A 16,460-nucleotide genomic window follows, 5' to 3' on the forward strand; every position below is an offset into this window, starting at 1 on the left:
CTGTGCTGTGTGCTGGATTCTTCCTCTATTCATGCACCAACAAACCTGCCTGTGCTTGGGAGATTGTTGTAGATTGTTGATTTATGTAAATGGTGCCTACACTGTCATTTTGGCAGGTTCAGTGACACCTCAGATCTGAAGATTTTAACCTCTAAATGTTGGGCTGCTGGAGAGGAGGTGAGGGAGACACACTTCAAGGATTGTAGGATTAGATTTGTTGCTCTTCCTGTTTGAACAATGTTTTCCCAACGGTAGAAATACTAAACAATACAAGTCCTTTTGGAAGCAGAAGATGCAAGACTCTGGGCTGTAATCTATCATGAAGGAAGGAAAGTGCCCCATGAGCTCACACAAGCAGGGAAGCTGTACTGAAAAACAGTAGCAGCAGTTGGTATCCTCACTGGTCAACTTCTGGGACCTACTGAAGTAAAGAAAAATCTTGGGGAAGGGAAAGAAGAAGGGAAGATACTGTCCAGTACTACGTTGTGCCAGAACTCGAGGTCAGACAAGAAAGCCTATTTCCAAGCAGATCAGATGGAAAACAAGGAAAATCTTTGATCAATAAAGAGTTAATTTTTGTCATGACTGAGTTGGTGCTGTGCGTTGGATGACAGGGCCACATTGGTAAGTAAACCAGTGCATATCAGTAACCTTTTAAAAGCCATTAGGCTATGAGTTGACTTTTTTTTTCCAATTATTATTGAATTACTGTACAGTACTCAGCATTCACATGCCAGCAACTGCTTGCTGCTTGCACAATATAGTGTGCCCACCTAAAGATAGCCTTGTTCCTTGTAGTGATTGATGAGCTATTTCCTCTGAGTAAAGCAGTCCCTCTCTTAGACTTCAGTATAAGAACAAAAGAAACTGTGAGCAACAAATAAGTTGGGCTATGTGGAATGCAGCTCATGTTGCACTGACAGTTTTACCATTAGGTGCTCTTTAAACCAAGTAAAGCAGGAAGGGAAAGATTATTTTTAGAAGGCATTAGGATGTTTGAATCTTGGCAAGCATTTTTTTGCAACTTCTTGGGTGCTGACTAACCTTTAGAACCAGCTGTCTTCATTGCTTTGTGGATCCCTTACTTTGAGTCATCTTGGGATGGTGGCCAGCAACTTGGGCCATTGTGTTGGAGTTGGCCATGGGCAGGCCAGCAAGTGGTGCTTTGTTCTGCTTCTGTCTTGAGGAGCCCAGGGTACTTGAGAGGTTAGGGGAAGCTGGTGACCTGGAGTGTGATGAAGTTTGATCTGGGATTTATAGGCAATGTCCTGCACAGCTGTTAGTGTTATAGGCAGTGCATTTACTTCTCTGCTTTAAGGACACAATTTGTGTCATTTGTACTGGATTATATGATGGCTTTATGATGTATGTGCCAATTCTTGAAAATGTGTTTGGCTGATTCCTTCATTCCAGCTGTGTCAATACACAAATTTGAGGGTTTTTTTGGGTTTTTTTTTGTTTGTTTGTTTTGGTTGTTTTTTTTTCCAATAGGGAGGGTAAGCCTGTGGGTAACAATTGGGCTATAACAAATATCTGCAGATACAGCACTTGGAATTTCATAACTATGAGTTTGTATTATCAGAAACCAAAGATAAACTGTGCTTTACTTAACTTCCTCCCAGGTGTCCACACAAATATACATGACAAGTCACAACTGTAATAAGAGATAAATACACAAGTATTTTTCCAAATGTTTACTTCTGGAAGACTTGCCACCTATGAGCTTATAAGAGTTGAACAAATAGCATAATGTGATCTTTTCTAGTTATTTAGTACTTAAAATGTCCATTGTCTCTACTAGTGATGTAACCCATAAAGTATTAGAGCTGAGTTGTATGTTATCCAGTTTTCTCTTTTCCCATGAACTTTTCCCATGTTCTGAGCACTCTTATTTTTTCCAGAAGCACTTGTGTTTAAATGCAGAGGTCAGAGTGTGAATTTCCACACATATATGTGCATGTTTATTTATATAATGTGATGTGAAATCAATCCAAGCAATCTAGATGTTTAAAATTGGAGATATAATCTGGGACTCTGTATCAAGCACTTATGTACACACCTAGTCAGCTGATTTTGGTCCAGGAAAAACCTGTGTGGCAGCAGTAAGTAGGATATTTATTCTCATTTAGTGGGCTCTCTGTGCCAGACAAGTCTAAAACCATAGGAACTGGAGTACAGCAATGAAGGGGAGATATGCTAACAGCACAGCTGAGAAGCCTCCACCTACCAGTGCCATGTGATTAGTAGTAGATGTGGAGTATGAAGACAGACTGTAAAGATTAGGATAGCAAATCCATAACCATATAGACTTAAAGCAAGTAGTTTCCTTAAGAGCTGGTCATTGCAGGACAGAACTCTATCTTCTCACGTCATATCACCCAAACTTTGGGATTCACTTCTGTTTTCCTTGAACTCAGTAGCACCTAATGCAGTGCAAGGAATGCAATTCTCTGTGCTGCTGCTGAGTCCTAAGCATTTGCAGTTGCTACAAAATATTGGTGGAGAGAACAGCAAATTGTGGTCTCAGGTCTTGGCCCTTTGGCAAAGTATTGGTATCATTATTTGGCTATGAATATAACAGCAGAGTCCAGCCTTCCAGAAATCTCCACCTCTTGCTCCCCATCTCCCTCACTCCGGGAAATACTCTTCTGAAGTGTTGTTTCCATCAAAAAATGAGTCAAAAACTGCTGCATCCTCTATTCAGATGAGAACACAACTCAGCATTCATAACCTAAGGAGCGAAAGAATGCTCCATGCGTGCTTTGTGTTGTCAGGGTTCCTATGTGATGCTTTTAAGCTGTGGTTCCTATGATGTTTTTACAGAAACTCCTGTAGATTTTAGTTGAATGCTTGAGGAAGGCATAGGAGTTTCAGTCACTCTTCCTTCACTGTTCAACATCTTCTCTCTTCACTGAAGATTAAAACTATCACTCTGGTTTAAATATTGAGGGTAGCTTGCTGTACAGAATACACCCTGTGGCTATGTAAATGCTGTTGAACAGCAATCAGGTGTGTGGTTTCTCATGTATGTGCTGTGAGATGTTGTGGCATATTTGGCGCCAGGGACAAACTTTTTCATGACCCATATAGAAGCTTTGATTTCTCATGCTGGGCTACCAGGAAAGGAGTGAGAGGTGTGACTCCTTTTTTCTCTCATATGAGAAAGCTAAAAACTCTTCCCCATCACTTTGCCACAACAACCCCATGCAGCGCTACAGGCTGGGGACAGAGTGGTTGGAGAGCAGCCAGAGAGGGACCTGGGAGTCTGGATTGACAGGAAGCTGAACATGAGCCAGCAGTGTGCCCAGGTAGCCAAGAAGGCCAATGGCATCCTGGCCTGTATCAGGAACAGCGTGGCCAGCAGGTCCAGGGAAGGGATTCTGCCCCTGTACTCAGCACTGGTGAGGCCACACCTCGAGTACTGTGTCCAGTTCTGGGCCCCTCAGTTCAGGAAGGATATCGAGGTCCTGGAGCAGGTCCAAAGGAGGGCAACTGGGCTGGTGAAGGGACTTGAGCACAGATCCTATGAGGAGAGGCTGAGGGAGCTGGGGCTGTTCAGCCTGAAGAAGAGGTGGCTCAGGGGAGACCTCATCACTCTTTACAACTCCCTGAAAGGAGGTTGGAGCCAGGTGGGGGTTGGTCTCTTTTCCCAGATGACTTTCAACAAGACAAGAGGGCACGGTCTTAAGTTGTGCCCAGGGAGGTTTAGGTTAGATATTACAAAGAATTTCTTTACAGAGAGGGTGATCAGGCATTGGAATGGGCTGCCCAGGGAAGTAGTGGATTCTCCGTCCCTGGAGATATTTAAAAAAAGACTGGATGTGGCACTCAGTGCCATGGTCTAGCAACTGCAGCGGTGGGTCAAGGGTTGGACTTGATGATCTCTGAGGTCCCTTCCAACCCAGCCAATTCTATGATTCTATGATTCTATGATCACAGTGCTGTGGGACTCATGGTGCATTTAATCAGCGAATTTAAAAACCTCTTGGAATTAACCAGTAACTTGGGATGGTGAGTTTGATTCCTGAATTCCTGAAGCAGTATTTGGTACCTAGAGTGCAGCCACAGTAGTTAAAAGCAAGAAAAGTGCCTTCACTGACTGCAAGAGCAATCGGGCACAGACATTTGGAGTTGCCACACTTCACAGAATGAGGCTCCCATGGGAAGTGAGGTTGTGCCCATGTGAACCATGCTTCTAGCATGCAGCTCTGGGATGCGAACTGGCTGGAATAATCATGACACCTGACTAAGCTGAAATTCTTGTGTGTGGCCCTGTCTCCTTTGGGTGTCACACATGAAGGTCTGTCAACCTGTGCTGTGGATCTCAATGTGTTCGAGTAGGATGTCTTCCAGAAGCAAGTCTTTCTTCCTTGAGCATGTCTCTGAGCCCCTGTTCCATCTTTTACTTGAGACAAATCCTACTTCATGGCTGAGTGGTGGCTGCAGTGAAGTCTGCAGTGCACACAGGCTTGGAAACATAGTGTGTGTAAAGATGAAAGCTGCCTTTAATAATTCATCCTGAGATGACTGCCTTAGTCTGCTGTGCAGTGAGTCACACACAGACTTCTGTACCACAAGCTGGAGTCAGCTTCATGCTAGGAAGACCTTTCACATATATCACCAGAGTTTTTTTAAAGAAGGATGCCTTTTCAGTGAATTGTAAGGACAGAATCCTCAGAAATGGGACACTGGTCTTCATATGAATTCAATGCTGTCAAACCAGTGCCTTTGCCAAGTGTGTGGAACTGAAGGAGCCATTTACAGAGAGCAGAGCCAGCATGTACAGTGGTGGTGTCTAGCAGCATATGGACTCTGAAGTGAATTTTTAGGAAGGGGGAGTGAGAATATGCTTACTGCAGAAAATCCCTCTTGCACAATGCTACTTTTGGTGCCTTTATATTTCTGCTTCTGCATATTCTGTCTGAGGCAATTGCAACTGCCTTCCCTATGTGTATCAAATATATGTGTGCTGTGTAGGAAAAGCTCTAGAGGGGTGGAAAAACTAAGCACACTTTCATCTGCACAGCAATACTTTCACCTTAGCTGGTTTTTAATGAAGCATATCACATCTCTGAAGGAAAGTAATCAGCTGTTGGCATGAAAAGGTCCATGTGTCAGGTCTGAAAGTGACCTGATTGCATCTAAAACTACTTTGTAGGCAAATTTAAGTAGCTGGAACTGCCTCTTGAGGATTTTTTTGATCTAAAATAGGAGTCAAAAAGGAGCAGGTCTCTGAAGCCCATAGAGTGCATGTCAAATGTACCAAAATGCTTCTTGAGTGGGATTTTTCCAAGACTCTTGAGAGGTGGAGTGTTACTTAAGTATTTGTTTAGAAGAATGCGTTGACCACTCATGCAGGAGAGATTCCCATTCCCTTTTACAGTGTTGCTATCCTTCTTGTTTACTTTAGTTAAGGTCATAAATTTATAATCAAAGTCTACAGAGAAATTAATGGCTGAGGGGAGAATTAGAAACAAATGTTCAGCATGATCCTGCAAATTTTTTTTAAGAGAAAGCTCTTTTGTAGCATCTTATGATTAGGCAGACTTCAACAGCAATAGCTAATTTTCATGTTGGTGTAGAGAAATGGATGATTTTGAAGCATGTGTGTGTGAGGATGGTTGCAAATTTAAGCAAAACTTGCAGAAAATACAGTCCTTTAATTATGTATTAGTAGTTTCCCCATGGCATGTGTTGCAGAAAATGCTTAATTCTCTTCCTTTTTTTAAAGATTTGTGGGGAGAGTACTGGGATTACAATTAAAAGCAAAACCATGATTTTTAGAATCAAAGTATTTTTGTCATGTATTCACTCTCCAATGTGACCAATCTCTGTTGTAATCCTCACCTTCTCATGTGTATGTATGCTGATACAGCTCCATGCTGGCAGCGCCTGAGAGTTACCAGAGCCTGGATGGACTCTGTGAGCTTAGAGACACCTTGGGTCCTGCAGATAGGGAAGGAGAGATGCCAGCTGAAGGACCAGTGTATGTGGGGAGAAAATTGCTCACCTACCTGACAAGTTCATATTGGATTAGTATTAAGGCAGGATTTAGAGTAATGCTACAAAGCATGAACTCGGCTTCATCTGGGTGCAATGGCTACAACTCCCTGTGTGCCTTCTGAGACCCAAGCTTCCTGTGAAATCCTCATCAGAGATGAGGGTTGAGCATTGATCTATGTGTAGGCATTCATGCCACATCAGCTTTAGAGCTGAGCTTTATGCCTGAGAGACAGAGGCATCTGTAAGGGTTAACTTAAGTTGCAAAGAGCTGCCTAATTTTTACAGATGGTGTGAGTGCAAGAATGAACCTCAGACTGGCTTGGCAGTGCACAGAGATAACTTTACATAATTCCCTGCAGATGTTGCTGCAGAATGGTTTTAATAATGAATTGTGAAGTTGAGCTCAATTCCAGCATAGAGGGAGAACTCAAAATAAATGCAATGTTTTGTTCTGTGTTTCAAAAGCAAGTTTTCTAACAACATTTCTATGATGTTCTGGGTTAGGAAAGATGGCAGGGGAGGGGAGAAGAGATAGCTTGTGCCATTATAGCCCTGAGTTTCTGCAAACAAAGGCCAATCTGGCTAGTTCATCTATAGACCATGAACCTCTGGGAAAGATAGAGGGAAAGGGATGTGGGACCAAATGGCAGCTTCCCTATTGCTTCTAATGAGAGGATGGTGCAAAGCAAGTACTTCATGATCAGCTGGGCAGAGTTCTGCTGTTCATGGCTGTCATGTAATGACTCCATTGTGGAACTTGTCTGCACTTCAGCCATTTTCTGCTAGGAGTCTGTCAATTCTTGTGCTATGCTGTAATTTCCTTTCTGTAGGGTTATGGCTTAGATGTGCCATCATAATTCAGATTTTCTTCTCATAAGGAGTGAACTGCCTCTGCAATGTCTGTTCAGCCACTTCTAGACCTTTCATGTCTTGACTGTCAACATCCGTTTTTGACTTTGCTGCTGGAAGTTTCTCAGGCTTCTTAGTTGTTTGGGCTGTTTAAGTAAAACTTTTTTTTCTGTGGACATGCTATTCCAATGAACTGCATTAAAGCTTCTCTGAGAAGCAAGTTTGAAATGGGAGAGTTGCAGAGGGGCAGACATTTTTTCTGAACCTGGACAGAGGCTGCTTATCTTAGTAGCTGTGTAGGTTTTTCATTTATACTGTATCTTTGCACATTGCTTATAGAGGAATTGTTTAGAAAGAAATTATAATTTTCACTAGATCTGTGGAGAAGTTACTTGACTGTAACCTACCTCAAATGTGACTTGACCTCAAACTGGTACATACAATCTGTTCATAACAGGGAAGTCTGAGGTCTCCCTGCAGAGGCCTTTCAGGGGCTGGGGATATCAGCAGGGAGGCACAGTGATACAGGGGAGGCATGTGTATGCATGCCCAGGTAGGGGGGCAAGGAGTTCTCTTTTAGCAGGGACCCTGTTTAGATGGATGGAGGCTTAGCTACCTCATGGCTCTAAACACGGGGGCTCCACAGCTGAATGGAGCTGAATCCAAGGCCACGGTGCAGCTCAGTGAGCCAAACCTGAGGAGCTTTATTGCAAAATGGGCTAGCACTGGGTTAGCATCAAGGCTTTCCAAAGAAAGTTTAACCATGGTTTGATTTTGGCCCAAGCACACACTTCAAGTGTAGGCAAGTCCTTTTTGTGAAATTGTGTTTCGTTTCTTTCTGCGTTTATATAAATTATTCCAATCTAATTGATATCAGCTGAAAGCAAGCTTCTCGCATTTTGTGCCTAATTGTAACTGTATGTTAAACTCTGCTTGCTACCCATGTCAATACCTTACAAGTGAAATAAGGAACAACCACGAAGATGTGTTTCTGAAATGGTCTGGCAGATCCTGCGTGTTTGCTGCTGTGGGCTTCGTGGCAGGAGAAGCCACCTCCTGCTGAGGAGGAATAACTAAATTTAAACTTTCCTACCATGAGCCTTGTGAAGCAAAGTTTCCAAACCTCTGCTGGGCTACAAAATGGAAAGCTGTGTCTGAGTTTTGAGAGTAAATAAATAGAGCTACCTAGCAGCTGTGTGGTGGCGAGTGAGGGGGTTGTTGCTTAGGGTCCATTGTCTGCCTGCTGCAGGCCCCAGGGGTGAAAATGAGCATTTGTAACTACTACCCTCTGGTAAAACCTTCCGTGACAGGACTTGGAACAAACTTGGGTGACTTTTAGGATGAACACTTGAGCATTGTTTCAGCTGGGGGGTTTTGTGTTATTTTAAAGGAATGTGCGTGTTACATGGCAGCTCCCTTCCCCTTGTCAGGCCCAGGGCCGCAGTCTGCTGGCTGTGGGAGTGCTGCGTGGCTGTCACACAATTTGGGGCTGTGCCCCACCATGAATTAACCAATTCTTGTGCCTCATCTGTTTACAAACCAAACAGGATCATCCCTCCCTTAGCTCATTGCAGGCAGGCTTGGGTGTCTCCTGTAACAAATGTTGGTTTCATGACAGCCATTACAGTCTGTAAACTCTTTTGAGATGCATTTACAGAAATAGGTATTTTCTCAGCTCCCTCTGGTGAGGCTGGAAGACTGGTGTTGAACAGCAGTTTGCTTTGTCCTGGCAAAACAACTTGCATTTTTGGAGGAGACTGGGAGATTGTAGAAAACCACAGTGGAAACAGAAATTGTTTATCTGCTTGGCTTTCTGTTGTCCTGTATCTCAACACTGACTTTACCTGAATGGAGCTGAATCTAAGTTGTGCTCATATCTGAGAGCAGCAAGCTCTTGGATGAGCAAGTCTATATCAAAACCAATGAAGGATTCAGTAAATCGATATAGCCAAGCAAGAAAAAGGGGAAAAGATAATTATGGCTGGGATTCATCTCACCTAAACATGGCTTACCTATAATTTCATTCATCCATCCATGGATGGGACTTAAAGGTTATATCTGTATAGTTTGTGAATACTTAACAGTTTTGTAGTTAGATAGAAACTTGGAAGTTCAGGTGGGAAGGCAAATAGCAGGTAGCAATGGCCTGAAGTAATGTTTCAGTTTGCCTGCCTGTCTTCTGTTTGGTGCAGTACCTTCCAGCTTCCCAGTGCACTGAATTCTGGTCATGTTTGTTGAACACCAGCTGTGGTGATGAGTGCTCTATAAAGACTTACTATTCTATATCCTATTCTGAAATCTATGCCGTTGTACTGAAGTCCTTCCTATTTTCCATCTTCTGTGATACCTCATATTAGGATTTGTGAAACTTTTATGTTATTTCAAACACATTCACATATACATACAAAGTGGCTTTAAACTGTAGATGCAGTGTTGCAAGGCTTGCTTTGAGAAGCTGAATTGGAGAACTCAATTTGGAGTTGTCATGGATAGACCTCAGTTTTCTTAAGCTGATGCCTGCTCCATTGTAACCCTTTTTTACATGTGGCCTGCCTGCATGCTCTTTTGCTTCTGTGAGAGTATCTGATAGAAATGGTATAGTAGGACTAAGGCCCCTCTCCATCTAAGAGGATGCAGAATACCTCAGACCTGCACTGAAGCTGCTGAATCTATGCTGCCTTCTTGGTAGCAACTTGCTGTTCTTTTTCCTCTTAATGTTGACTGAGCAACTTCTTTTGCTTCTTTTTGTAGGTTGGTGGTTTGTGAGCACAGCAGAGGAGCAGGGCTGGGTCCCTGCTACTTACCTGGAATCCCAAAATGGAACCAGAGATGACTCTGACATCAACACATCCAAACTTGGGGAAGGTATGGAAAACTTTTTGTTATCAAGAGAAAAACTGGCATTTGCTTCCTTTGTTTTCACACACACACTCACACACTCACACACTCACACACTCACACAGGAAAATGGAAAATTCTTGCTTTTAATCCAGTTCAGTAATATCTTCTTCCATCTTGTGTCAGTGAATAAATTATTGAAGAAACTGAAGTACCATGCCTATAATCAGTGCCTTTGTGACCCACTTGGGCTCGCAGTGTGACAAAAGGTTCAAAAGCTAAAATCATGCTCATTTAGCTATCCTTTAAAAAGCATACAAAAACCTGATGTGCAAGTCCAAGCAGTATTCTCTGGTGGAGGTCTTGGACTCTCGTGTCCATAGAAGGAGAGAACTTGCATGGCTTGTTTGCAGAAATTATACAAGTGAGAGCTTTTACTTTGAATAATATGCTTGTTAGAGCCACAGGCCATTAAAAGAAGTGATTTTCAACTTTAATAGTTGCTTCTCATTACAATTTTTTAAAAAAAATTAATCCTTGAAATTAGTTTCTCTGCTGTTTGCTGTGGTCTGGGATTGTGTAGAAAGGTAATTTTATTTGATGTGGTCTCATTTTATTAAAATTGAGATGCCATTTGTCATGTATATGTATTTAGCTGCACTGTTTTTTTGACTAAAGTTGCTTGATTCAGATTCCAGAAATGGAATAGCATAACCTCACATATTCCTCTGTTCCATTATGAAAGACTAACCACATCTTAATGGACTTCTCATGTAGCAACTGTGTACACAGGACACTTTTATTATGATTTGCTCCATTGCAACAAATATCTTACTAAATTTCTAGGTGCTCTTGATATGACACTTATGTAAAACGTATGTGGAAACTCATCTGACCTTTCTTTAGCACAGGCAGGATTCTTAAGAGATGTGCCTGGGTGACCATCTGCCCATTAAAATAGTACACAGGCAAAACATAACTTTGTGCTGCGCCTCAAGGGCGACATCTGTGGCTTATTGAAATCTTTGGCTCTGTAACTCATTTTTCCCTGCTCAAAGCTACCCATATCCTGGGTCACTTAGGGTTTAGAGACAGACTGGCTGTAGACTGGCAGGCCAGGAACCAGTCTGGAATGATGCAATATCTTAGCAGATGCAAAAGTTTCCCTGTTAGAAAAGAACAAAAACTCACTGCTTTGTTCTGAAAGAGTTGAAGAATGCTTTGTCTGTTGGTCTGTAGCTTCCTTCCTTTTCCTGACTCTTAAATATGATACATACTTGAGAGCCTTATTGTTTAAACTGCTTTCACTTCAAGCTCTCCTCATCTCTCACATTGACCTCTGTAGTGTACTCTGCACAAGGCTGTTGCCACACAGCAGTCTTTCCTAGGTAATGGAAAAATCCATCAAATGATCCTTTATCTTTTTCCTCTCTTTAGTTGATTACACTGCTCTCCTCAGCCTTGTCAGCAGTCAGGCTCCCTGCCTTACTCCAAACCCAGATACACTGAAACCTGAGACTGTTATTCCCTTTCTGTTCTTCCATCTCAGTGACAAATCTAACTGCATTACCTCCACGACTGCTTTGATGTGCCTCAGCTTTTGCTTGCTTTTCAGTAGCTCACATAAGCTTAGAATTTTTTTTTTCTTCGTCCTCCCTCCGATTCTTCTTGGGCTACTCTTCTCTGAATGGTTATTCCAGAAGAGAAGAAAGAGCTCAAATTCACTGTTTTAAAGGAAATTGTATAGAAGTGAATATCCTTACACAGAAAACTGCCAACTTTCAGAAGGCAGGAGAAAAGGGCTTCAATATAACTGAGGAGGAAGGCCCTTTAAGTGGATTAAGAGCCCTCGCCCCTGGATTTAGAGTTCATACAAGTTTCAGGCTGACTCCTGAAGGTGTTGACTTCCAGCAACTATGCAATCTGTGTTCTGCCTACTTTGAAAGGGTAGAAACAGTAGTGTACAGAGCTTTCTGTGTTAGCCTCTTGGCCCTCTCCATTTGCAGTGGAGCTGGAAAAAGTCTGTGAGTCAGGCAGACCCCGAGGTCTGCTGTCCTGTGGCAGGCCCTTGTAAAGATAAGGAGTTGCTGAATGCAACTTACTAGTAATTCTGCCTCTACATATTTCCATATGTCTCTGTTTAAATAGTCTGTTCCTTGAGAAAGGCGAAAGTGTTTCCTCTTTGTGTCTGAGCTTGCCCAACATCTTTTGTCTGGATGAAAGCAGACAGTTGACTGCTCCCTGGGCCTGTGTTTAGACCAGCACCATCTTACAAGGCTTGGAAAACACTTAGAAAGTCATCTTAAGAAATATTTGCAGCCACTGGAGCTGTTATACTAAATATCTTAAAATGGTCTCTGGAAAGGCTTTGATACTTGTTGATAACCTTTCTGATGACTAACTGTGGCATGACCAGCCAAGTCCAAGCCTGGGATCAAACGGCAAAATTCAGTATTGTTGAGGAGAAAAAAACGACTCATATAAAAGTATTATTGATATAAAATGGCTATTATTGAGAATAGTCATATGTTGTGAGGAGGACATGGTGTGGTGGATCTGTGTGACCCACTGTGTTCAAGGGGTGCTCCTGGATGGTTGAATCCTCTGAACCCTTGGTGTGAGCTAGGAGCTGTGAGTGACAGCTCTGTGCTGACACCTGAAGCAAGCTTCTCCTCCCTCCACACCCCTCTTTCCTACAAACCTATAATTTCAATGTCTTTCAATTCCTTCCTTCTTGTATAGAAAACTCCTATTGCTGGTAGCCTTTACTATGAATTTAGCTTCAGCTTCTCCTGCTATAATCTATACATCTAGTGAGGTGTCCCAAGTTGCCTCTTGTGTAGCGTGTATAACCAGCAGTCTAATATCCTATTGATTTGGAGAAAGCCACCAGGTTAAACCAATTGGCAAGAAAAACACTGCCATGTAAAGAAGGAAGACAAGTAATCTGGTCTGCCACCATGTTCTACCAGGAGGGTCGCTGAGTTCCTTTAGCCAAAACCACAGTGATCTATAAACTTGAAATCCATCTCCTCTGAGAATTAATGGTTCTTCTCTTCTTTGACCCATATAGGATCAAAGGGAAAGTACAGAGTACCACAAACTAGACACTGTGTCTGTTCAACACCACTCATCATGCCTTCACTTAGGGTGACTAGGGAAGGTTTAGGCATTAAGCAAACCAGAAACTGAGAAGAGTGAATTGCAGAAGTCTGGTCTAAGCCCCTGACAGATATAAAAGGCAAAAAGGGAAACACCATGTTTTGAGGATATCTATTTTTTAAAAAAACTTTATCACCTATTCATTCCCCAATGAAAAGATTTTCTTGTGCCTGTCTACAGAACATAGTTATGGAAAGCAATGATGTCTGGTTTCATATGGGTACACTCCCCAAATGGGTGTACATGAACAGACTCACTAACCAAATGGTTGTGTTTGCATCTTAGCTACAGCTTTAGGTTTGTTGCCAAACGGCATGGAAGCCCTTGAATGGAAATAGGAAAGTGCCTGTTTCTTGTGCCAGTCTGAGGGTTTCTGTGTTATTCACACTTTCACAAGCAGAAGGAACCAAGTAGAGGTCTATGTATGTGAACCAAGAAAGAAGTGGTGTCCTCTGTGCACAGCTGCTCTCACAATGCCATTTTCCTAAGTGTCTTTCTTTGTTTATTTTAAGCATAAATTATTGTTTCAGTGTGTAACTAATTCTCAGGTCTGTCCTGTTAGCTTCTTGAGCCTGCTCAGTAACTGCATGATTAGGTTTTTCTTTTTATTTGTAATCAATATGTTAGAAGTTTCTATCATGAGAATTAGGTGTGGCAGTGATTGTGGGTCACATGTTGCAAGTAAGGAGACATCAGACACTTTTCACTTGGGTTCTGAGTGCTGCTGTTACAAGAGAAGCTGCTTTTACTCTTTCTTTTTCTCTTTTTTTTTTTTTTTTTTTTTTTTTTTTCTCCTGGATTTTTCTTTAAGTGAGAATTTTTTAAAGGTTTAGAACCATGTTGGGTTTGCTGTCATGTAATAAACTGAGTTCTCCAAAGATCATGCAGCCTAACTAGGAAATGAAACAGCAGTGATGCTTGATCTGTCATAGAACCATGGACTGGTTCGGGCTGGAAGAAACCTCAAAAGATCATCTAGTTCCAACCCCCTTGAATGGACAGGGACACCTCTCACTAGACCTGCAGCCTACTTGGACAAATTGTCCTCAGTTGTACAGTTTGTTTTGGGGTGTGTGTATGGATTTGTGTATTTTCTAAGGAAAGCTAATGGCAATGGTGGCAATTTGTGACAGTCCTAGATGATTCATGTTGCACAGGCTCAAGAAGCTAACTTGTTCCATTGTATTAAAACAAACCTTCTGCATCCCACCTAACCTAACCTATTCCTGCTAACAAGACCAGTGCTTGTAAAGACCATGTTTTGTCTATTTTGTTTATTCCTCACCCTCCCATCATATTTTTTTGTTTGTTTTTTGTTTTGTTTTGTTTCCATCCATGTTCCAAACTAGTTTCTAAGCGACGCAAGGCTCACCTGAGACGCCTGGACCGGCGATGGACACTGGGCGGGATAGTCAACAGGCAGCAGAGTCGAGGTGAATTAATAGCTCCCTGTGGCACCAGACCCTAAGAGTGCATCAAAAGCCTCAGTGCAGCTTCAGCTCTTGTGCACTGGGGTCAGCACCTTCAGCACTCTGACAGAAAGAGGCCAAAGCTCCGGAATTCAGATGTAGATTTTGTACATGACAGCTTGAGGGTGTCTGGGAGCCAGGGTTAGGCACCCTAAGACCTGGAGGCTAATAACCAAGATTAACTCTGGAGCCTGACTCCTTGAGCTGCTTGGAGAAGCTGACATTGGTTGTGTTTTCACGTTGGGCATAAGGAATGCCAAAAAGCCATGGCTGGAGATGCGTGCACTGGAAAAGTTCTGGGTGTGGAAAGACAAGAATCATTCCAGTTTCAGTCCCCTCTCTTCCTTGCAAGCAGTGCTTGGTACTAAAGACAGGCTTCTTCAGGAGTTTGGGGAGTTTTTGCTGTCAGTCCTAGGTGTTGAAAATACCACCAGTAGCAGCCTTTTTTGTTTTCTTTTCTTTTAGCTTTGCTGGTTTGACAGGGAGCAGGGTGGGGTTGGAGAGGAACACCCTGTGTTTTGAAGCTGCCTTTGGGTAAAGTCTGTGGAATCTTCCAAACCAAGCATGCATGAGAATCATCTTTCCCAGAGTGAAGGTGCCCCTTTTCATCCCCTTCTTGAAAGCTTGTCCGATGCAGTACTTGAACTTGAAAAAGGAAGGGGGTGGGGGGAAGCAGGATTCACACCTCTGTGTGACTTTCAGACAACCTTACTGAAGGGATTGAACCAAATGTAATCAGAAGCTTCCCACTTGAGGAAAAGGTGCCTTTTCCTACTAGAGAGAGAATGTACTTTTTAGGTAGCAAATTTATCTTCTGGATTTGGTGGGTGTTCTGTGTGCAGACTTGTGTGTGTCAAGCACATACAACTTCTCAGTGACCTTTTGCCTTTGACTCAAAACATTATCGAGGAAATGAAAATAACATGAGTTCTTTCTACTGTAGATTGACACTGCAGCTACTGCAGAAGATAAGGTCTTGCTTTTTAGCCACCAAATGGACCCTGAAGGCAGCAAAAAAACCTCACCCATAAGCACACATGCTGGCTTGTGAAAAAGAAGTTGTACTTATTTCTGTACCCCAAAGGATTGGGAGCTACTTATTTTGCATTGTTAAACTCCTGCAGATATCACTTGGCAATTTAACTGGGAGAATTTCTGTGAATCAGTTTTTTAAACAATTTGTTTAGTAGTTTAAACAAATATATCCTTTCATATTCATACAACATTGCGAAAAACCCTCCATAAAATATTAAGCTTGCATAAGTCCCTTAGCATATTCAGTTGGTGACCTAAGCTGCATTCACAGGTTTTCCCTCTTGAACTCTTATGCCCACTGTTTGCATCTTCTCCACACCTGTCCTCTGACTGGTGTCACAGTATCTGCCCTGGCAGTCTTCCACACCATAGGCTCCCATAGCCTCTTCCATCCCTGTCTTTCTCTCATTCCATAACAGTTTCTCCTCATTAAGCCAAAGCACTGCTGGGGTTTTGAGTGTGCTGGGAGAGTATGTGTTTTATCTCATACTAAATCTCAGTATTCACAAACTGCAGCATCTCAAGGTTTGGGACACCATGGCTGAGCTGTTTCTATAAGCTCTCTCTAAGGCATTTTAGCCACAGCTAGTCAGGCTGACTGAGAATAAGTAGCTTAATGTTATCTAAAACAGTAGTTTAGGCAGCAGCTTTTACAAGAGCAGACTCATTGGAAGTAAAAAAAGTTATATGAATACTTGGGGACAGGTTGGAGACTGTGTCTTCAATATTTGGCATAGCTGCAGCCTGTATGGACATCTGCCCCTTCCAAACTGCAACTGTTGAAACTATGAGTCTCTCTGGGTGTCTGGCCCAGTGCTTTCTAACAGATCTCAGTTTATGTGAGGTCAGGAGAGATTTTTAATTTTTTTTTCTCCCTTCTTTCCCTCCCACCCCATCCCAAAAGTCTTCTAACAAGGCCAAATTTGGGTGGGTTTGCACTGAAATGACAGAACACATGAAGTGTACACACGCACACCCCCCGCCCCCCGCCAACCTACAAGTCCCTGCTCCAAAGCACAGAACTAGAGCTGCTCAAACAGGAGGTCGCCAGAGTTGTTCAACACAAGCAAAACATCTTCCCCTCCCCCCCATGGCCTCTTTCTT

At 42.6% G+C, this 16,460-nt stretch overlaps 1 protein-coding gene across 7 annotated transcripts in view; it reads left to right on the forward strand.

The window, feature by feature from the left end:
* SH3PXD2A (SH3 and PX domains 2A) overlaps nucleotides 1-16,460 on the forward strand; it is a 261,178-nt gene that overhangs the window by 213,785 nt on the left and 30,933 nt on the right. For 5 of the 7 annotated variants that reach the window (XM_071748328.1, XM_071748329.1, XM_071748331.1 and 2 more), the window contains 2 exons: nucleotides 9,604-9,717; nucleotides 14,202-14,285. In XM_071748328.1, coding sequence (XP_071604429.1) covers nucleotides 9,604-9,717; nucleotides 14,202-14,285 — 198 coding nt within the window. The remainder of the gene's footprint in view (nucleotides 1-9,603; nucleotides 9,718-14,201; nucleotides 14,286-16,460) is intronic. The other 2 variants (XM_071748330.1, XM_071748332.1) reach the window with 1 other exon arrangement.

Source organism: Heliangelus exortis, chromosome 7 (genome assembly GCF_036169615.1).
Source record: "Heliangelus exortis chromosome 7, bHelExo1.hap1, whole genome shotgun sequence".
Classification (NCBI taxonomy): Eukaryota; Metazoa; Chordata; class Aves; order Apodiformes; family Trochilidae; genus Heliangelus; species Heliangelus exortis.